This window comes from Ylistrum balloti, unplaced genomic scaffold (assembly GCF_031769215.1).
Source record: "Ylistrum balloti isolate Yb309-2 unplaced genomic scaffold, AGI_CSIRO_Ybal_v1 Utg371608, whole genome shotgun sequence".
In the NCBI taxonomy this organism is placed as follows: Eukaryota; Metazoa; Mollusca; class Bivalvia; order Pectinida; family Pectinidae; genus Ylistrum; species Ylistrum balloti.
Genome location: NW_026782825.1, coordinates 274,479 through 297,439, shown reverse-complemented (window position 1 = coordinate 297,439; position 22,961 = coordinate 274,479). Strand labels below are relative to the sequence as shown.

The 22,961-nt window shown below is 34.1% G+C and overlaps 1 protein-coding gene across 1 annotated transcript; it reads right to left on the bottom strand.

Moving 5' to 3' along the window:
* Positions 1-2,656: 2,656 nt before the first annotated feature.
* On the bottom strand, positions 2,657-4,505 carry LOC132563155 (uncharacterized; the record flags this gene model as incomplete). The annotated part of the gene is made up of 3 exons (XM_060227916.1): positions 2,657-2,707; positions 4,119-4,223; positions 4,440-4,505. Coding segments are annotated over 3 exons (222 nt in total), but the record flags the coding sequence as incomplete, so codon positions are not given.
* Between the last annotated feature and the right edge of the window lie 18,456 nt (positions 4,506-22,961).

Sequence of the window (22,961 nt, the reverse complement as noted above, 5' to 3'; positions counted from 1 at the left end):
CCTTTTGTTCGTTTTTTTCTGTCGTCTTGATGTCGTTTTTGTTCATTTTTTATTTGTCGTCTTGATGTCCCTTTTGTTCGTTTTTTTCTGTCGTCTTGTTGTCATTTTTGTTCGCTTTTTTTTCTGCCGTCTTGATGTTACTTTTGTTCGTTTTTTTTCTGTCGTCTTTATGTCCCGCTTGTTCGTTTTTTTTCTGCCGTCTTGATGTCCCTTTTGTTCGCTTTTTTCTGTCGTCTTTATGTCCCGCTTGTTCATTTTTTTTCTGTCGTCTTGATGTCCCGCTTGTTCATTTGTTTTCTGTCGTCTTGATGTCCCTTTTGTTCGCTTTTTTCTGTCGTCTTGATGTCCCGCTTGTTCTATTTTTTCTGTTGTCTTGATGTCCCGTCTTGATGTCCCTTTTGTTCGTTTTATTTTCTGTCATCTTGCTTTCAAGCTGGTTCGTTTTTTTCTGTCGTCTTGATGTCATGTTTGTTCGTTTTTCTTCTGTCGTCTTGATGTCCCGCTTGTTCATTTTTTTTCTGTCGTCTTGATGTCCCGTTTGTTCATTTGTTTTCTGTCGTCTTGATGTCCCTTTTGTTTGCTCTTTCCTGTCGTCTTTATGTCCCTTTTGTTCGTTTTTTTCTGTCGTCTTGATGTCCATTTGTTCGTTTTTTTTTCTGTCGTCTTGATGTCCCGCTTTCGTTTTTTCTGTCGTCTTGATGTCGTTTTTGTTCGTTTTTTTCTGTCGTCTTGATGTCCCCCTTGTTCGTTTTTTTCTGTTGACTTGATATCCCTTTTGTTCGCTTTTTTTCTGTCGTCTTGAATTCCCGCTTGTTCGTTTTTTCTGTCGTCTTGATGTCCCGCTTGTTCGTTTTTTCTGTCGTCTTGATGTCCCGCTTGTTGATTATTTTTCTGTCGTCTTGATGTCCCGCTTGTTCGTTTTTTTCTGTCGTCCTGATATACCTTTAAGTCGCTTTTTTCTGTCGTCTTGACGTCCCTTTTGTTCGGTTTTATTCTGTCGTCTTGATATCCCTTTTGTTCGCTTTTTTTCTGTCGTCTTGATGTCCCTTTTGTTCGTTTTATTCTGTCGTCTTGATGTCCCGCTTGTTCATTTTTTTTCTGTCGTCTTGATGTCCCGTTTGTTCATTTTTGTGTCTGTTTTCTTGATGTCGTTTTTGTTCGTTTTTTTCTGTCGTCTTGATGTCCCTTTTGTTCATTTGTTTTCTGTCGTCTTGATGTCCCTTTTGTTCGCTTTTTTTTTGTCGTCTTGATGTCCCTTTTGTTCGATTTTTTTTGTTGTCTTGATGTCCCTTTTGTTCGCTTTTCTCTGTCGTCTTGATATCCCTTTTGTTCGTTTTATTTTCTGTCGTCTTGAAGTCAAGCTGTTCGTTTTTTTTTCTGTCGTCTTGATGTTACTTCTGTTCTTTTTTTTCTGCCGTCTTTATGTCCCACTTGTTCGTTTTTTTCTGTCGGCCTGATATACCTTTAGTTCGCTTTTTTTTCTGTCGTCTTGATGTCCCTTTTGTTCTGTTTTATTCTGTCGTCTTGATGTCCCTTTTGTTCGCTTTTTTCTGTCGTCTTTATGTCCATTTCGTTCGTTTTTTCGTGTCGTCCTGAGGTCCCGCTTGTTCGTTTTTTTATGTCGTCTTGATGTCGTTTTTGTTCATTTTTTATTTGTCGTCTTGATGTCATGTTTGTTCGTTTTTCTTCTGTCGTCTTGATGTCCCGCTTGTTCATTTTTTTTTCTGTCGTCTTGATGTCCCTTTTGTTCGTTTTGTTTTTTTCTGCCGTCTTGATGTCCCATTTCTTCGGTTTTTTTCTGTCGTCTTGATGTCCCTTTTGTTCGTTTTATTTTCTGTCGTCTTGATTTCCCGCTTTTTCGTTTCTCTCTCTCATTTTCATGTCAAGTTGGTTCGTTTTCTCGTGTCTTTTGTTCGCTTTATTTCATTTCTGAGGTCCCGCTTGTTCGTTTTTTCTGTCGTCTTGATGTCCCGCTTGTTCATTTTTTATTTGTCGTCTTGATGTCCCGCTTGTTCATTTTTTTCTGTCGTCTTGATGTCCCTTTTGTTCGTTTTTTTCTGTGTTCTTGACGTCCCTTTTGTTCGCTTTTTTTCTGTCGTCTTGATGTCCCTTTTGTTCGTTTTTTTCTGTCGTCTTGATTTGCCGCTTGTTCGTTTTTTCTACCGTCTTGTTGTCCCGCTTGTTCGCTTCTTTTCTGCTGTCGTTATGTGCCGCTTGTTCATTTTTTTTCTGTCGTCTTGATGTCCCGCTTGTTCATTTGTTTTCTGTCGTCTTGATGTCCCACTAGTTCGTTTTTTTCTGCCGTCTTGATATCCCTTTTGTTCGTTTTTTTTCTGTCGTCTTGATGTCCCTTTTGTTCGCTTTTTTTGTCGTCTTGATGTCCCTTTTGTTCGCTTTTTTTTTGTTGTCTTGATGTCCCTTTTGTTCGCTTTTTCTGTTATCTTGATGTTACTTTTGTTCGTTTTTTTCTGCCGTCTTGATGTCCCATTTGTTCGGTTTTTTTCTGTCGTCTTGATGTCCCTTTTGTTCGTTTTATTTTCTGTCGTCTTGATGTCCCGCTTGTTCGTTTTTTCTGTCGTCCTGATGTCCCGCTTGTTCGTTTTTTTCTGTCGTCTTGATGTTACATTGGTTCGGTTTTTTTTCTGTCGTCTTTATGTCCCGCTTGTTCATTTTTTTTTCTGTCGTCTTGATGTCCCGCTTGTTGCTTTTTTTTTCTGTCGTCTTGATTTCCCGCTTTTTCATTTTTTTCTGTCGTTTTTTTTTCTTTTTTCGTCTTGATGTCCCGTTTGTTCGTAATTTTTTTCTGTCGTCTTCATGTCCCTTTTGTTCGTTTGTTCGCTTTTGTTCTGTCGTCTTGATGTCCCTTTTGTTCGCTTTTTTTGTCGTCTTTATGTCCCGCTAGTTCGTTTTTTCTGCCGTCTTGATATCCCTTTTGTTCGCTTTTTTTCTGCCGTCTTGTTGTCCCTTTTGTTCGCTTTTTTTCTGTCGTCTTGATGTCCCGTTTGTTCGTTTTTTTATGTAGTCTTGATGTTACATGTTTGTTCGGTTTTTTTTCTGTCGTTTGATGTTACTTTTGCTATTTTTTTTAGTCGTCTTGATGTCCCTTTTGTTCGCTTTTTTGTTTTGTTGTCTTTATATCCCTTTTCTACGCTTTTTTCTGTCGTCTTGATGTCATGTTTTTGTTCATGTCCCTCTTGTTCTATTTTTTCTGTTGTCTTGATGTCCCTTTTGTTCTGTTTGATTATGTTGTCTTGATGTTACTTTTGTTCGTTTTTTTTCTGTCGTCTTGATGTCCCTTTTGTTCTGTTTTATTCTGTCGTCTTGATGTCCCGCTTGTTCATTTTTTTTTCTGTCGTCTTGATGTCCCGCTTGTTGCTTTTTTTTTCTGTCGTCTTGATTTCCCTTTTGTTCGTTTTTGATCTGTCGTCTTTATGTCCCGCTTGTTCATTTTTTTGCTTTTTTCTGTTGTCTTGATGTCCCGCTTGTTCGTTTTTTTTTTGTCGTCTTGATGTCTCTTTTGTTCGTTTTTTTTCTGTCGTCTCGATGTCCCGCTTGTTCGTTTCTCTCTCTCATTTTTATGTCAAGTTTGTTCGTTTTTGATCTGTCGTCTTTATTTCCAGCTTTTGTTCGTTTTTTTTTTCTGTCGTCTCTTGATGTCTTTTTGTTTTTTTTTTCTGTTCTTGATGTCCCTTTTTTCGTTTTTTTCTGTCGTCTTGATGTCCCGCTTGTTCATTTTTTTCTGTCGTCTTGATGTCCCGTTTGTTCATTTGTTTTCTGTCGTCTTGATGTCCCTTTTGTTCGCTTTTTTTTGTTGTCTTTATGTCCCTTTTGTTCGCTTTTTTCTGTCGTCTTGATGTCCCTTTTGTTCTGTTTTATTCTGTCGTCTTGATGTCCCTTTTGTTCGTTTTATTTTCTGTCGTCTTGATGTCCCTTTTGTTCGGTTTTTTTTCTGTCGTCTTGATGTCATGTTTATTCGTTTTTCTTCTGTCGTCTTTATGTCCCGCTTGTTCATTTTTTTTCTGTCGTCTTGATGTCCCGCTTGTTCGTTTTTTTTTTGTTGTCTTGATGTCCCTTTTGTTCGCTTTTTTCTGTCTTCTTTATGTCCGTTTTGTTCGTTTTTTTTTCTGTCGTCGCTTTTTTGTTTTTTTCTGTCGTCTTGATGTCCCTTTTGTTCGCTTTTTTTGTCGTCTTGATGTCCATTTTGTTCGTTTCTTTTCTGTCTTCTTTATGTACCGCTTGTTTATTTTTTTTCTCTCGTCTTGATGTCCCGCTTGTTCATTTTTTTTCTGTTCGTTTTTTTTCTGTCGTCTTGATGTCCCGTTTGTTCGTTTTCCTTTTTGTCATCTTGCTTTGAATCTTGTTCGTTTTTTTCTGTCATCTTGATGTCCCGCTTGTTCATTTTTTTCTGTCGTCTTGATGTCCCTTTTATTCGTCTTCACGTTCCGCTTGTTCATTTTTTTGCTTTCTTTGTCGTCTTGATGTTCCGCTTGTTCATTTTTTTTCTGCCGTCTTGTTGTCCCTTTTGTTCGCTTTTTTTCTGCCGTCTTGATGTCCCTTTTGTTCGTTTTATTTTCTGTCATCTTGTTTTTGGAGCTTGTTTTCAAGCTGGTTCGTTTTTTTCTGTCGTCTTGATTTCGCGCTTGTTCGTTTTTTTTCTGTTGTCTTTATGTCCCGCTTGTTCATTTTTTTGCTTTTTTCTGTTGTCTTGATGTCCCGCTTGTTCGTTTTTTTTGTCGTCTTGATGTCTCTTTTGTTCGTTTTTTTTTCTGTCGTCTTGATGTTACTTTTGTTCGTTTTTTTCTGTCGTCTTGATGTTACATTTGTTCGGTTTTTTTCTGTCGTCTTTATGTCCCGCTTGTTCATTTTTTTTTCTGTCGTCTTGATGTCGCGCTTGTTGCTTTTTTTTTCTGTCGTCTTGATTTCCCTTTTGTTCGTTTTATTCTGTCGTCTTGATGTCCCGCTTGTTCGCTTTTTTTCTGTCGTCTTGATGTCCCCCTTGTTCGTTTTTTTCTGTCGTCTTGTTGTCCATTTTGTTCGCTTCTTTTCTGCCGTCTTTATGTCCCGCTTGTTCATTTTTTATTTGTCGTCTTGATGTCCCGCTTGTTCATTTTTTTCTGTCGTCTTGATGTCCCTTTTGTTCGCTTTTTTGTCGTCTTGATGTCCATTTTGTTCGTTTCTTTTCTGTCTTCTTTATGTACCGCTTGTTTCTTTTTTTTCTTTCGTCTTGATGTCCCGCTTGTTCATTTTTTTTCTGTCGTCTTGTTGTCATGTTTGTTCGTTTTTTTTCTGTCGTCTTGATGTCCCTTTTGTTCGTTTTTTTCTGTCGTCTTGATGTCCCGCTTGTTCGTTTTTTTCTGTCGTCTTGATGTCCCGCTTGTTCATTTTTTTTTGTCGTCTTGATGTCCCGCTTGTTCGTTTTTTTCTGTCGTCTTGTTGTCCATTTTGTTCGCTTCTTTTCTGCCGTCTTTATGTCCCGCTTGTTCATTTTTTTTCTGTCGTCTTGATTGATTTTTTTCATGTCCTGACTGTAGAATGATTTCTGTTTTGATGTCGTGACTGTTGAATAATTTTTGTTTTGATGTCTTGAATGTAGAATGATTTCTGTTTTCATGTTCTGACTGTAGAATGATTTCTGTTTTAATGTTCTGACTGTAGAATGATTTCTGTTTTGATGTCCCGACTGTTAAATGATTCCTGTTGTTTTGATGTCCTGACTTTTTAATGATTTCTGATTTGATGCCCTTTTTGTGTGTGTGTTTTTTTTTAAATATCTTGTGTTTTCTGTCAATTTTCTGTCCTGTCTGTTATTTCTGCCGGTTTTTTTTTTTTTGTGTATGTTGTGGTGTCCACAGGATGATTTTACTGTTATAATGTTCAACTTGTTCAGTATCTTTGGTTTTTTATGTCCTGCATTTGGAATGCTCTCTTTTGGTTTGTTGTCGCGTGTGTTTTATTTTTATTGTATTTTTGATGCCAAATCTATATCCTACTTGTGTTGTTTTAATGTCCAGCCTGTTAAATCATATCTGTTTTTTGATGTCCTGACTGTTAAATGATTTCTGTTGTTTTGATGTCTTTCTTGTCAATTTGTTCTGTTTCTTATGTTCTGCTTGTTTATTTTTTTGTTGATTTAATATCCTGTTTGCCCGACGTTTTGAGACCCTATGCCTTTAAATTTAATCTGTCATTTTTTGGTGTCCAGTATAGTAATTACTTTCTGTTGATTTGATGTGTTGCCTGTTTATTTTTTTTCCTGTTATTTCGATATCCTGACTGTTTTTCCTGCTGTTAAAATGATGTTTGTCTTTTAAATGGCTCAATTGATTTGATGCCATGCCTTCCAGTTGTTTCACTTTTGTTTTCATGTCCTGCCTGTTAATTTTTCCTGTTCTCCTTTTTTTTTGCTATTGTTTCAATGTTCTTACTGAATTTTTATTTTGGCATCATTTGTCACTGTTTAATGCCTATTTCGTGTTTACTGTTGTGTATCCTACCTGTTTTCTGTAGTTTTAAAACCCCACTTGAGAGGCTTTGTCAGTTGTGTTGATGTCGTGCCTGTTAGTTGACTTACTATCCTACCTTTTGGTTTTGTTTTTCTGTTGTTTCAATATCCTGACTTGTTGCCCCTTTATTCATTCATTTTGAAATACTGCCTGTACTTTGTTTACTGCTGCTTCAAAGTTTATCTTGTTAATTTGTCCTGTTTTCTAATGTTCTACCTGTCTTTTGTGGTCCTGACTGTCTATTGTAGTCTTTTAATGTCCTACCTGTCTTTTGTAGTCCTGACTGTCTATTTTAGTCTTTTAATGTCCTACCTGTCTTTTGTGGTCCTGACTGTCTATTGTAGTCTTTTATTGTCCTTACCTGTCTTTTGTGGTCCTGACTGTCTATTGTAGTCTTTTAATGTCCTACCTGTCTTTTGTGGTCCTGACTGTCTATTGTAGTCTTTTAGCGTCCTACGTGTTAGCTCCTTTCTGTTGATTTTATGTCCAGTCTGTTATTGTTAACTGTTGTTTAAGTATCCTGACTGTTTTTTGCCCGTTGTTTTGATGCCCTTTGTCTGTTAAAACCTTCGGTTATTTTTATATCATGCCTCTTAGGTTTCCTTGCCATTGTTTCATTGTCCTGCCTGTTTTTCGGTATTTTTGATGCCCGTTGTCTGTTTATTTATTTTGCTGTTTTCATGTGTCGCCTGTTATATTTGTATCACTAGTGCAGAATGGTCACTGCAGGAATACTAGATATGCTTCTGAAAACAATTTCCAAGTGCCAAAACATAGAACTTTGTTTTATTCTAAACAATTTCTTACTGACAGTATTAAAGAATGGAATATTTTACCAAATGATATTAAGAATGTGCACTGTTTTTCCACTTTTAAAAGAAAACTTATTCAACACCTTGTATCTATGTCTTAGATCTCTTTGTGATATATTTGACATTCTTATTCAACCTTTTTTACCACCATATTGACCTAAATTTAAGACTATGCTATATTAGCGTATAACTATATCAATTTTTATCTGTTTTGCTATAATACCATGTATGTATATTAGGCACCTGCCATTTACTTGATGAAATAATTTTTGCATGAGTAATGGGGCATTTTGTGATAATTTTAATTAATATCTGTTTTTTTCTAAGATGTAGTTTAAAATCCCATTGTTGTTTAATATGTAGTTTGTAGTTTAAACTTGATTCATGTATGTAACTTTGTAGATTTTAACTAACATTATTTTACTAACCATAGGACCATGAGGAAGATTAGCCGTTGGCTTGTTTTATATCCTCAATAAATAAAGTTTATCATTATTAATATTATTATTATATTTTTCTGTTGGTTCAATGTCCTGCCAAACAGTTCTTTTCTGTTGATATGATAATTTGTCAATTAGTTTTTTCACTGTCCAGTGTTTTCCTGTTAATTTGAAGTCATTTACCCGTCAATTGGTTCTGTTATTTTGGTGTCCTATAAGTTTCCTCTGCAGTTTGATGTCCAACATATCAAATGTTATTGCTATATATAGATACCAAGCGTGATAGTTGTCACTTTTGTTTATCAATTCTGTTAGATTTTTCAGCTGTTTTGATATCAACTGGTCAGTTGTTTCTTTTTTATTCCCGAATTTGTTATACAGGTATGACTAATATATTGAAACTATCTTAAATATCTTACTGATATTCAAATATTATTGTCAAACACCGTTGCTTGTCTATTTGCAGAATTAATGACGTAGTTTTCGACCCCGTGAAAATGATATATTTGGATATAAATGGACACTGACATTCCCTTACGACACAGCGATAATCATCTTTTCATATTGAAATATACACATATAACAATTGTCGAATATTCCAAGCATAACAATTAAGATATCAAATATATAGGTAAAACAGTTTTCACTTAAAGAAAACTAGAAAATGCCAACATTTCAACATAACCGTAATCCAAACTCAATAAAACAAGGGTAAAATATGAACAAAAGAAAAATTTACATAGAGTCTCCTGAAAAAGTACAAGGACATTAAGACCAAGATGAATAAACGTATTTTGGTTCATCGACGACACCAACATGTAAATCTAAGTATATAATGGCTTGCTCCAAAATGATAACAGGACCGAAACCAACAGAAAATAGAATATCCCTAAATCAGAAATCGTCACCATTGGAACAGATTCGTGAATATCGAATCAACAGCAACTTGTGAGCACTATAGGTAGCGGAAGCAGAGTATTTGCTCTCCAGAAGTGGAAAATTCACATACAGCTAGGTGTAAAGCTGTCCATATTTTGTTGTAGGGAAAATCTAATTAAGCAACTGATATAGAAAATCTGTCTTGTCCCTGATTTCCAATTCTGGTGGATATATTCGATGGACATGGTCTACAAATATCTTGTTATTTACAGACAAAACGATATCAATTTATCTGAAAGTGATATTAAACGACTTTGCAAGATATTTGTGACTTGATAAATTCTCCTGATATGATAACAAAAACATATTGTCTTAATTTGGACCTGTTATCCTACACATTTAACACATCGTTCGCTAAGGGTTTGAACAGCATTCTCTGTCAAGTCCTTCCTCATTGCACAGGTCTTAGGTTATTGTGCTCTTCCAATCTAACCCGATACCACCGGTTTGTTTTTGTTAACGTATTACGTCTTATTCATATCACAATTTAAGTGTGATTGGTTGGTGTTAACAGTACACGCATTGTTAAGTTTCGATATCCCTGGTTTTTGTACATCCATTCATTAATATATAACACATTCACACAAATACACCTACACATATGATAGAGTACAAAACATATATTATTATCAGGTCATTCTGAATATCGTTAGAAGTATACTATATCAATATACTATCGTCTTCACTACGCGTTTGTTAAGATTTCCTTTACATTGCGTGTTAACGACAAAAATATCCCGAGGGGAAGCAGTCGAATTTTCTGAACGCCTCAATGAGTCACCGCTTGTGAGATGTTCATTACCATACACCACTGGGAACGGCCGGCAAGGTATAGTCTGTTTCAGAAATGTTCTTGTTGTGTATACGATGTACATTAACATCGTTATGGATTTATAATTATTTACTTCTCAGCATGGCTATTTAAACCACGATACATGTTGTAAAGCTGTTGTCGAATTGGCAGTGATGGGATGTTGATGGAATACTTACATATCAGTAGAGGTTTGGAGAAAATGATGCCTATGTATCATCCTTTTTGACGAGAGAAGACTTGAACCTGAATATTTATGATGGGATTGTAAGGTATTGATCATACCTTTAGTGTATGAGAGAATTTAATATAAGTTAAACTAGAAATCATGTTTCATTACACTTGAGCAATACATGAACAAATGAAAAACTTACTTATAGATAATTGACAAAGCAAACAAATGTGTCTGATGTTCCGGAGGGTTATTACACGTTCCATCTGAACTAAATCCAAATAATCTCAAGTGTACAAAATAAGAACCGGGCCAGTGATAAAGAATCTACAAGCTTTAGTAAGAAACACAACTTTTGTACCGCTAACAGACATGAAAATTGTCCAATTAGGATGGAAATTGCGATAATAAAACTCCCCATAATCAACTGTGAAATCATTGGGCGCAATTTTCGTGATTTTCAAAAAGGTGTTAATTATAATAATAACAATAATAAAATAAATAATTCTTTGTCATTTGAAATGCACTTATACTAATTATGCACTCAAGAAATCAACGACAAAAGACATCCCCCAAGAAAATCAATAATTTAATGTTAGATAATAATGTCACTACGGGATCAGAAACAAAATATGCATTGTCCCTGCCCTGTAAAGGAAATATGGATTCGTTAGTAAATTTATTTATTATTTCAGATAAGATAAGAACATATTTAGTAAAGCAAATAATCAAACACCAAATATATTGAAAGGTTATTTTCAAATTGGACAACTTTATATTATTCCAACAACGATTCATATGTAATTACTGACCGTCACTTTTATATCACAGTCAATATGAAGTACAATTAACGAAATTTGAATGTTGAAAAAATGCCATACAGCCTCTGAACATTCTCTCCCGAATAATCACTTCCTTCAGAACACTATTTTTTCCTCGTTCTGCATACTGACAACGTTACAACCAAATGAACGGCTGAATTCTCTGACGATGAAAGTGTAAGAGCATGAGAATTAATGGATGGTTTCAAATTATACCGGATATGTTTTGGCGAACCGAACATTTACAGAGAAGAGAGATCATATGAACTAATTGTGCTCTTGGCGTAATTGTCGAAAGAATTTAGCGTGGAGTTTCTCAAAATTGGTAACACAGACCATCTTTCAATTTAACATTTAACCAAAGGCAGCTTTCCAACATCATGATTTACGTGAAAGATAACGACATATGACAGATAAACAGGGGTTCGAGAGGTGCAAGATGTTAAAAAAACAACACGAAAATACCAACATGTCAACATAATCAAAATCCAAACTCAAAATCAATTAAACTAGTGCAAAATATAAACAAAAGAAAGATTGACACGGAGTCGCCTTGAAACCCTGGAAGATAAGTGTTATCTGCTTCAACGACTACAAACGCCATGTAAACAATGGCGAGTCCAAGTAAGTAATTTCGCTTTTTGAAATAAGAATAAATTATACAACAACGGAACCTACATGCAAATTAACGAACATCAAATACGTCCAGCTTCATATCGCACAAAGAAATGAGATCACTATGGCGACCATAAATATTTTTTTTATAAATTTAATCATTCTGCATCTTTTGAAACCCATTGTTTCGAGTTTGACCATCAGTTGAGGACTTCTTGCACTACAACCGTGATATTGGGAATCGACTGCGGCATGTAAACACGACAGGTTGGGGATGCAAGAATGTCGCTATCCAGAAGTGGAAAATTCACAATAGACGTTTATCATACAGCTTGGTGGAAATCTGTCCATGATAGTTTCATTGTTGGATAAAGTCGAGATAAGCGGCTGATGTAGAAGAGTCTATCGTGGCCTTAATTTCCAATTCTGGTGGGCATATACGATGGACGTGGTTAATAATTTCCTTGTTCTTTAAAGACCAGATGTCAATATATCTTACAGTGAAATAATAGACTTTGCAAGGTCTTTGTTACCTGTTTTGATAAGACCTTCACAAGAGAATATTAGATGTGTTCATTGCTTGATGATATGCCTACTGGTGCCATTACTATAAACATTGTTTACATTTCAGAACGTGGCAGTAGTTGGATTAACCAACGTTTACTTGACAGATATTGCTGCGGTAGAAACACTTACCCGTCCAGACTAGTGATCAAGATTCTGAAATGCCTTCTATATATATAACGATTAGAATATCTTTCATCAGTATGTACATGTAGATAATAAAATGTTATTTTTGTTCCAGTGAGAAAATACAAGATTTAAAGACCTAAAGTAAAGCTCGAAACCTCATGCAGATTAACTGATTTATTGTTATGTATTAGACAGCGTGTTTGATCCTTTATAAACTTGAACTACATGTTGTTAATTTCAAATCTTAAGGTGAATAAAAAATCTTAAGTATTTTCCTGTTCTAAATTTAGAATAAATTTGAATGAAAATTACGCCTGTTTCTTCATACCAAAAGATATTGAAGAATATTTGAATTATGAAAGAAATTTGAACCTCCGTAATTTAAATATCATCTGCAAGGGAACATGCCAATAATAAATACAATGTAAGTAAAGTAGTCCGATTAAGAATTGTCAAACGTAGTCTGCTGAGAGACAATTTATAACATAAGTAGTAAATATTTTAAGAAAGACTATAGACAATTAACAGAATATAAATAATGCATTGATGAATTTCAACACATATTCATATATCGTAAATTGTTCAATATTTTCAACTGAGAGACGAATGCCTTATAAGGTGTATATTTTCCTATCTATAGTTTACAGTAAATATGGCTTATTGACATATCATTAACATATCGTTATCAGAATACGCTTACTCTTTCAGAACACCTGGTCGTTTGCTCATATGTTGCATAGTGTTATTGCTTTTGAGGTTTGATTATGTTGACATTTTGGTTTTTTGTTGATTAGGCTTATGACTAAGCCATCTCACCAACGTTTCTGTACGTTAATGCGTAGACTGTTATGGAAACGTTAATATTGATGATTGATGAAATTACAGATAGATGATACCAAAGTAGCTTTAAGATTATTTAGAAAGTCAGATGAAGTAAATATTCAATTAGCTGTTATATGCATTAAATTTACACCGAGATGTACAATATAGTTCAAAGGAATGCTATTGTCAACAAAAACCTTTCTTTTTACTAATTACTTTGACGTAGATACATATTTTCATTAATGTAAATTGTAATGGATAAAAAGAAAAATACTATTAGGAAAATTGTAATTGAATCAAGTTTTTGCCAATCAAACCCTCATTCAGATTTTTTTCTTTATTTTCTTTGTCAAGCATTTTTATTCGCAAAATGTCACTCTAAGAAGAGGCAAACGTTCCCTATATATGCACTCTTTTCTAATTCCGTTATATCAAATTAATTTCCCTAACTAATCATAGGACACTAGTTCAGGTTGTGATAAGTCTTAATCTTAAATCTTAAAATCAATGGTACATTTGATGTAGTTAGGGAGAAGGAGATTTATGTATCTTAATTTGGAAAGACACTTTAAACATATGTCGATAAAATACACTTAAATGTTTTGCAGATCAAATGTCGTAACCATTGGAAATTTTTCTTTATCTCATCTGTTAAGGAGGCAAAATGGAACTTAAGTATTACAAAAATGGCTGTTATTTATATGGAAATCTCATACCGTATTTTCTTGGCGCTATTCAAAGTAAGCATGTATCAGCTTGACGAACCAGAACTTCACAAATGTAAACTGAAGTCATTCCTTTCAGAATATATCACATAGATCGTATGAGTCATTTTCGAAGTTTCACAAACAAGTTTAGTTTGTTCATCAATTTAAAAACTGAAAGCGTGTTTTATATGCATGCTAGTATACTGTTAAAAATGTGTTAAATTGATGTTTAATTAAATCTATCAACGGATTTCACCCATAGATCTTTACAACCGATCATTACGGTAACCGTGCACTCAAACACTAAATATATCATTCGGCACTGAGACGTTGTTAGGAAGATGTGATTCATTTAGATTAAACGGTGAAAAGAATGTGTAGGTAAACTCTATATGAAGGGTCGTCTGTCATCGGGTTCAGTAAGTCAAGCATGTAACTACTGCTTGTATCTAATTAATGGTCTAAACAGTTGAGTATTCAGGAGGTTATCTATTGGAATGTCAAGAAAGCAATGGTTATTCTTGTTACATTTCCTTATATCTAGCTGAACGCGTGTGATGCTCGTTAGTTTACTCGTTTGTTACGTTGTTGTATACCTTGTTCTCTTCTGAGAACTTGACATTATTTACTTGGATTGACCAAGGTTTACATGACGGGTATCGTCGATGAAGCAGAAGAGGCGTATTCTTCCGAACACATGGTTTTATTCTCCGTGTCAACTTTTGTTTATATTTTCCCCTAGATTCATCTACTTCGATTTGAATTACGATTCTGTTGGTTTGTTGGTATTTTATTTGTTGTGTTGGTCAATGCTTATTCATTATAGTGTCGAACTAATTATAATAGTTAGCTTATATTTTATCACAAGATGTGGCTGTACGCCTTCTGCCATTGAATGGATTACAATCATGTGACTTTTGTTTAATCGTGATATCAACTGGAAATTTCAAGTTCTACCAGTTTATATCAGAAAACTAATTATCATATGAAAAACGATTAATATCAAATCCCGCTAAAAATAGATCTGCAAATATTCTTACATTCGGGTTACTATTTCCGGAACGACGACCTGAAAAGAGTCGGATGGTGTGTTTGCTTCTCCTGCACAGGAAATCATATGCGCCATCATTGATTTGGTTTGATTATATTATAAAACATATTTGACATTTTTACTTGGTTAATATCGTGTGATATTAACCAGAAGCAAACAGATATTAACCGAGGCGATGTAAAAAGTCCATAATTGTATATTAGGTTAAGGACAAGAGGCCGACACTATATATTGTATTGTGACGTCTTAGTAAAAGACCGAGTTGTCTAAATTCACGTACTCAGAATAGAAAGGTCCATCGTGTAGCTTGTGTGATCTCTGTGACTTGACTTCAATGTTTCTTTTTGTCTTGTTTTAATTAGTTATATTTTCATTGAATTGCTCATGTTGAAAAAACATTTTTTGTTTTAATTGCCATCCGCAGACCATATATATATATTATATATAATGTGATATATGTAAATTGTTAGTATATCGTGTATAAATCGTATGAATACATTTAAATGCTAGGCAGACTTGGTATGTTATAAAAATATTACATGTTTCTTCGGGCAATACCGGGTTTATGGACTGGTCATTCACCCAGGCATATCCTTATGGACCTCGCTCTCTTCGGTCATATACATATTTGTTTGGTGATTTCCCTCAGTACCATACAATATTTGTTAAATAAACTATTCATTTGTAAATTGAACTTCTATTAATGAGTTTGTATTATAACAAAACAATCCAACGTTACAGAATTATCACTTAAAATCTGAATAGTTGCTTGTCATTCGCTCCTCATCATTATGCAACATTCTTACCGCAGTCGACATTTTCAACAGCAAACCAGCAAATTTTAACAAGAACATGCAGACAAGCAGATATCTGTGAATGATTTTCTTCGTTTCTTCTTCGAGAAAGATCTCTCACAATTTTAACATAGACAATGACCTCTTACGCATATAAATGCGTTCATTATAAACAGCTTAGATTATTTAGTTGTTTCATCATTGGTAATTTTGTCTTAATTTGGGTAGATTACAATATTCAAGATCCTAATATTTATTTGAGTAAACGTTGAGATCCGATGTTTTGTAATTCATTTCGAAGGTTTGTGAAAGCCATGCATATATATGCCGTCATTTGTCATTTTCATTTGTGGCTACGTCTTGCCTTCCTAAATATATTTTCTTAATCCTGTTGTTCCATGATCACGTTGATTCCTTGGGATACAACTGCCGCTCTGATACATTTTGTTTTTCATGTGAAAAGATGCTGATTTTTGTTATCTTAGCTTACTGATGATTTATCATACATTCTGGTGGTTTGTGTTATCATCTGTACTCTTTCAGGACACTTGATCTTATTCTCTTAGTAACTTTTTTAAGAATCCGTGTAAATCTTTCTTTTGTTTTTATTTTGAACCCCCTCCCCCCTCCTCCTTTTTTTTATTCAAATTTAGTTTGGATGTTGTTATGTTGAATGTTGGTATAATTCTGTACAATGAAAGACAAAAAAAACAAAAAACAAAAACAAAACAAAGGCCAGTCCTTTTACACATTTCTTTCCACCAGTACATACCTCTCTGCTCCCGCAATATCGGCCTTTTGGTATCACTGGCGAATCTTAGACGGATTAATCAGCTGTATCAAACATTTTCCGTAACCTTTTTGTTTTCGAGACGTTGTCCTGAAAGCAACCATCATTTTTTGAACCTTATGGAATTTATTGAATTATGGAGTTATTGCACCTTTTCATCTGAGTTTTGGCATTTCATTTCACAAATCTTGATTTTCTTCCGTCACCTCCGAGGATCCAACGATGTAAGCCATTGTCATCACTGAAGAGTCCCAGAAGGATGAAACAGCTGTGTAATGCAATTCAATTCACAATTTGGCTCTAATCTATCCAATTCCACCTTCGTATTGAAAGGTGCTCATCACTTGTAGCCTGTTGTATAATCTATTACGTGTAATGGTTTTTTGGTCATGTTAACACTCAAGATGGATCTTTTCATCTTTTTTTTTCGAAATAATAACATATACGTATGACTGAATTTGGTTAATGTATCTAAACCAAGGGAAGACACACCGACGTTCATTATAATGTATTGTACAGGAGACAAATGTCAACTGAATACATTTTTGACATATTTCAGTCCTAATCCAGCTCTAATTTTCATTAAAGCCAAACGGTGCTGATAAAAGTAACACTCACATTTCCTTATAATCCTCTGAAAAAAGTGACCCCAAACTCAAGGGTCAGACAAACATCTCGTGTATATTTTTTCACAAAGGGAATTCTCATAAATTCTTAAATAAACAGAAATCAACCGTATCCTTTATTGCATTTAACAAGACGAATATCATAGTTATTAATGAGACTACAGTAGTCTTAACGTTGTGATACCCGTTATTAATCACTAAAACGTGCTATATAGTATAGTATAATTTCTGTTAGGGATAAGCTTGAGGTATGAAATGAGATCGAAATGACTCTAAGAGGGTTTTATATAGTTCATTTTCCCTATTCTCGTCAGGCATATAATCTTCATTTCCAGTATAAACCAAGGTTCATTCTTGTACTGAAAACGCTGCAAGTATATATAGACCTTTCTCATCAAACACTTTACTTAATAAGTCAACTTAAACTATGAGGTAAATCATCACACACGAAACTGTATACCAGGATTTTCACATCGCTGGAAATCACAATAGACTAGAGAATTATATGTACTAGAGAATTATATGTACTAAAACAACATTAAACGTGGAGTACATGTAAGCCTGATCTATCTCTGTGTTATATATATACATATATCATAAAGGCAGACGATTTTGCTCAACAATTATTACTTGTTAATATATTTATATAAAGATTGAGAATGGATACACACGTGTATATAACGTAATCCTAAACAACGAAGAATTTTATTGTGAAATACAGAAACGGACTATAACGTAAACAAAATTGCTGTCCATGATCATGTGTCGTTGAAAACATGTCTATATCACTCTAAATAAACATTCTAACATTCACTGGATTAGACAGATGAGAAGTTCGTGAAAGTCCCGATAGAATGGTATATCTTGACACAGACAATGTTCTTCACTGACTAAGAAAAGATATAGGAAATGTTATGCTGAAAATAAAATATAGCGGCGGCCATTTTTTGGAGCGTGACCCAGATTTTGCAAGTAGAGGCATATTACGGCGTGCAGAAGATCGATGGAATTTAGCTGTTACCGGAGAGTTTATTACAAGTCACGTGATCGCGTCTGTCGGGCAGCTGTGTGTAATCACTGTGTACCAGAAATAGTGGCTTTCACAGGCAGCCAGACAACCGCTTATACACCACAGACACCTCTCTACTGAAGGAAAGAGGCGCCATTTTTAATGTATTACCGTGTTGTACTTTTCTGTATGTTGAATAATAATACATTACAACTACGACTAATACATTGTTTGTTTAAACGTCTCGCATACTTTCCACTGTTGTTGGCGCATTATAAGGACTAAATTACAAATTTCTTTTGACAGAACATTACAAATAGATAATTTCAGATTAAAAGCAATCGTCGTAGACTTAATTTAGCAGGAAACATATGATTAAAAGTAAGTGACCTGACTAACCCTTTACAAAATAGACAACTTTGCGTCAAAGCCTTTCACTTGTTATTTGACTGAGTTGTACTATATGTAGCACAAGAGTCGAAGAGTGTTTCTTTTAACATTTACACTGATGGATGTCCCGCATATATTATAACCGATACATACACTGTAGTAGATCTGCCATGCGTCATAGTGTTGATGGTTAGTGTATATAATGATAAATGCTGTATGTTTCCTGCTGGTCGTAAATATGATTATTTTAGTTCACAGTGATGGTTTTATTATTATGCTGGTCAAGAAGACAAATTTGTATCTGATATCGATGAAATGTAGCCTTAGGAACAGAAACACAACAAAGGTTGTCAGCCAGAAAACCGACTTGGTATCTATCTGTTATTTCACTTTTATCACCACATATGCTGATCACAACACACAACATGTTGAACATTTTTAAAATTTATTTCCTTGTGATAACGTAACAAAAATTCTTACTTCCTGTTCTTAAACGCGTGTATACTGTTCATGCATTAAAACAGCATTGTATATAAGATAAGTACGAGTTCCGTTTTCATTGCTTATAACCTTTGTTTATGTAAGTCACGTTGGATAAGTTGCATGAGATGGCTGTCGATGTATTGTTAAAGCTGTGTTGAAATGAATATCTGTAATCTTATCATTTTATAGCATTGTGTTTGTGTTGATTTTAACAGACACAAGATATTTTCTGAATAGGTTATACCAGATGTCTTTGTGACCTACATGTGGTTTTGATATCACCAACAATGGCGCAGAGTGTACCTAGTTTTACATATGAAGAGGTAAATAGCTGTATTGTAATACAATACTTGAGGATACTAGGTCAAACGACTACTTTACAAGTTCTCTGATATTTTATTATCAACGAATACTGAATAGGATCCTAATCTGCTGATCGTATTTAAGATCCATGCATTGAATTATACTATTCACTTAGTTGTGCAAGGTTATTGGGATCTGATTCATGGACGTGTAAAACATTATTTTTGTATTCATCATGTGAATTAAAGGCCCCGGTAATTGGCTTTTATTTGTGTTTTGCTGTTCTAAATTGGTTTTTAGAACTAACTATATCATTGATGTTACTGTCGGCGTTGTAATGATACACTGATGTATAGGGTTTTATATATATATATATATATATATATATTCGATACCATTTATCAATGGACCACGCTTTCAATCAGTGTTCTGAAATGTTGTAATTGTGTTTTGTTACATACATATCACAAACATCAATCCAAATCGCTTGATCATTCCTTTGATATCATGGTAGATGAAAATAAGAAAGCTGAGCTCAAATAGATGTACGGTATGAGGATACATTAAAAAACAAAATCATGACGAGAATGTGTAGACATTCGTGACTGTTAATATCAACGAAATGATCTATCTTATAGTAATTGTGCAAAGGATGCACATCTGAAGAGCGCGATTCAATACAAATTAAATAACACATAATGACGATTACACGAATCAGTACGACTTCATCATGAATTCTTCTTTCGTCTTGATACAACTTGTATGAGTAAATGCATGGCAAACAGTTCAGATAATAAAAATCGCCATGGAAAAAGCTCAAAGACTGAAACAGTTTATTCTTAAAAAGAATTAATGAAAACAAAGTAGCTGCATTTGCATTCTTCTATTCAAAGTGATTAAAAGGATTGTTATAGTAACCGGTATTGACGTAGACGGAAATGAGGTTTTTAAATTATGGAATGATTACAAAATCCGAAAATAATTAATTCATTGGGAATCCGGAAAAAAGTGGAGATCTAAACATATCTTTCTTTTTTAAAATTTTTACAGGAAATTAAGAATCTTTTAAGTCGACGAAGAGCAAGTAAAATGTTCACAAATAAATGTGATAAGTGGGAACCACAAAAATCAACTAGACGATACTAAACCTGATTTGAATACCTAATGTTAATTCGAGACGAATCATTCAGCGTCCAACAGGTTTGAACGTTGCATTGCTCTTAGTTTCATTTTGAATTATGGACATAAGAGGATTATGCTGTGTTTGTAATCTTCGTAGAATGCCATTTCCAGGTACGATATGAAAAATTAAAGGATATGCTATTGACACCTGCTTGTATCGCTTGCAGTTTCGTTCTTGGTAATCGAGCTATCAGGTTTGAACCGTGATTTATTTCTACTCAGATGGATTAAGATTGACACAATGGGTATCGTCGACGAAGTTTGTCCTTTCGGAGCAGCTGGTCTCATTCTTTTGTATGTATTCGTAGATCTCAGTAAAAACGTATTCTTTTTTTTTTAATATTTTTTACTATTGTTTTATCAATTTTGAGCTTTAATTATTGTTTTTGTTGCGTATTTTTTACTTTTGTGAATGTTTGTATAGACAAGTATTTCCCGGTATCTAGTTACTATTGAAGAATTCCAATAAAGTATGCAATAATTAACATCCATTGGTCATTATGTCAGTAGCCTTAGTTGGTACGTTTTTTAGCAAAAAATGAATGAGATTTATTGACATTGAGAATGAAAACTTAATTCTCCCCAACAAGTCCCCAACAAAAGTTCGGAGGGGTTCGTAATATGCGCTCGAAGTGGGACAGGAACACACTGCTCGACGACGTCAAGAAAGGTATTGAGGGGACTAAATTGTTCTTTATTCCACGGTTATGGTTATTGAGAAAGTGTTACCTTGTGACCTCGAGAATTTTGAGAGTTGGTCTTCTTTATATCATATGATACATTTTAAGATATCTTTGTATATAATCAAGTTAACAATCAAAGTCTTGAAGTCTGAAGTACTCAAACGACAGAAAATATTTGAACTGCGATTGAAGTTAATGCTTGAATATGCTGGAACACACAGGAGCCGTGTAATTTCACGTCATAAATGTAATACAAATAAAATAAATATAAACACCAATTAAAAATGAAGAAGAATGATTTACAGTGGTTATTGGATAGTCAATAATTAAAGACAACTGAAGTGTTTCCGTGAATCCGAGAGAGAGACATTTCTACATCTCGTACCGAATATTCATTACATCTTATAGTTTATCAAATAAAATCCATGGACGACTTCTTAGATCTTCAAGTCTGTTGGTATTGGCGAGAAAGTATTTGCTGACTCCAGTAAATTGAATGCAACTCTTATAAAATTTATCAATTACTGTCAAAAATATAGAATGCAACAAATATGTTATTATGTAAGCTGTTCCTATAGTATACATGCATTGCAATAGGACTGTTATCGAAGTCACATCATCATATGCTTATAGAGTGGATGCACCACAAGACACCCGATCATTTTGTTTTATTTTGATATAGTCCATGATCTCAATGTTGCCCCTATATGTTCTTCATTAACTAGTAGTTTAACTAATGATTGCACAGTTGGATTTTTGAGAATTTACCCCATCTCCGAAATTGGAATGTTTGTTGAGAATTTCTACCACATCCGAAATTGGAATGTTTGTTTTGAAAATTCCCCGACCTCCGAAATTGGAATGAATTGTGAGAATTCCTCCCGCCTCAGAAATTGTGATTTTTTTTTAGAATTCCCGAACATCCGAAATTGGAATGTTGAAATAAGCATAACAAATGTTGGTTCCTGCTTGAGTGCAATTTATCCATTATCTCCGGATATTGACATATGATCATTTTATTACTTTGACATCAAGTGAAAGAAGTGTGATTATTACATTTTTTGTTTAATACATAAATATTAAATTAAAACAGAACAAATGCTATTATCTGTTATCAGATCAGCATGATTGTGATGTTCTTCTAAAGAGCTATATGCTGTTCCAGTAAATTATAAGTTTACAATACCTCCTCTATATATTACGAGCGCTCGACTTATTATATCAAGCGATCCACATATTATCTCTGCTTACTTCATAATAATTCTTACTCACGCCTTGTCACGACATTAAGTAATATAATTACGCTTATTTAGTATGCGAAATGACATGTGGAGCTCTTGAGATAATATGTCGAACGCTCGAAATGATATGTCGAGCGCTGTATAACTTATACAAAAATAACATTGTGCATGTCCTAAAGGTACCATCGTAATTAATATATACAGCATCAAAGGAAAATAAATTGAGAAAAGACATTAATTGAAAAAGGGTAAGCAAAGTGACCTCTATCCTAACCATCCATTTATTGTTATATATTGAAATGCAAAACATCGACGGAAAAGTTTTATGCGATATTAGAAAAGAGAACTCCGGATAGAGTACAAGGAAAAAGTTCATCAAGCATGTAAAGGAGCCTTTAATCAGTGGAACAATTCATTTCAGCGAACAAATGGAAAGTAGCACGTTCTTAAAACGAAAACCTTGTTTATAACACAGAAACCAAAAATGTTAAAATAATTGCAAGACTTTGACAATCATAATTCAATCCTAGGATAGTAGGATCAAAGCATGTTTTATTTCCTATGTGTCGTTGATTTCATTTTAAAGCGCCTTGGATACACGAAAGGATATAAAACAAAATAAATTCCTACTACAGTACTTAATAGACAAAACGTGTAACAGTAATCCTGTCTATATGTAGACCTATCAGTGATAACCCTTGTGAGAATTATAATGCGTGTCTTGTATTCAATATTTCCTCAAACAGACAAACAGTGATGTATCGATGGATGTTTAGTTAGAGAAATTCATAAATCTAAACATTTTCATAGCTGAAGAGCCTTGCTAAATTTGCATATCAAAGTACTTAACTCATTTTTATTATATATTAGTAAATATATATATATATTTAATTGATTATTAACCTAAATGTATCTTGCGGCTAGACAATCATCTGTATTTTTCCCTTTAAAACGTCAATAATCTTCACTAGTAAATATTGAAACATGAAATGAACGGACGATCATCCGATACTTCGATCGATTCCGTAAAAAAAACTTAAAAATAAAAGCACAGGCCTGTATTCTCCTTGCACA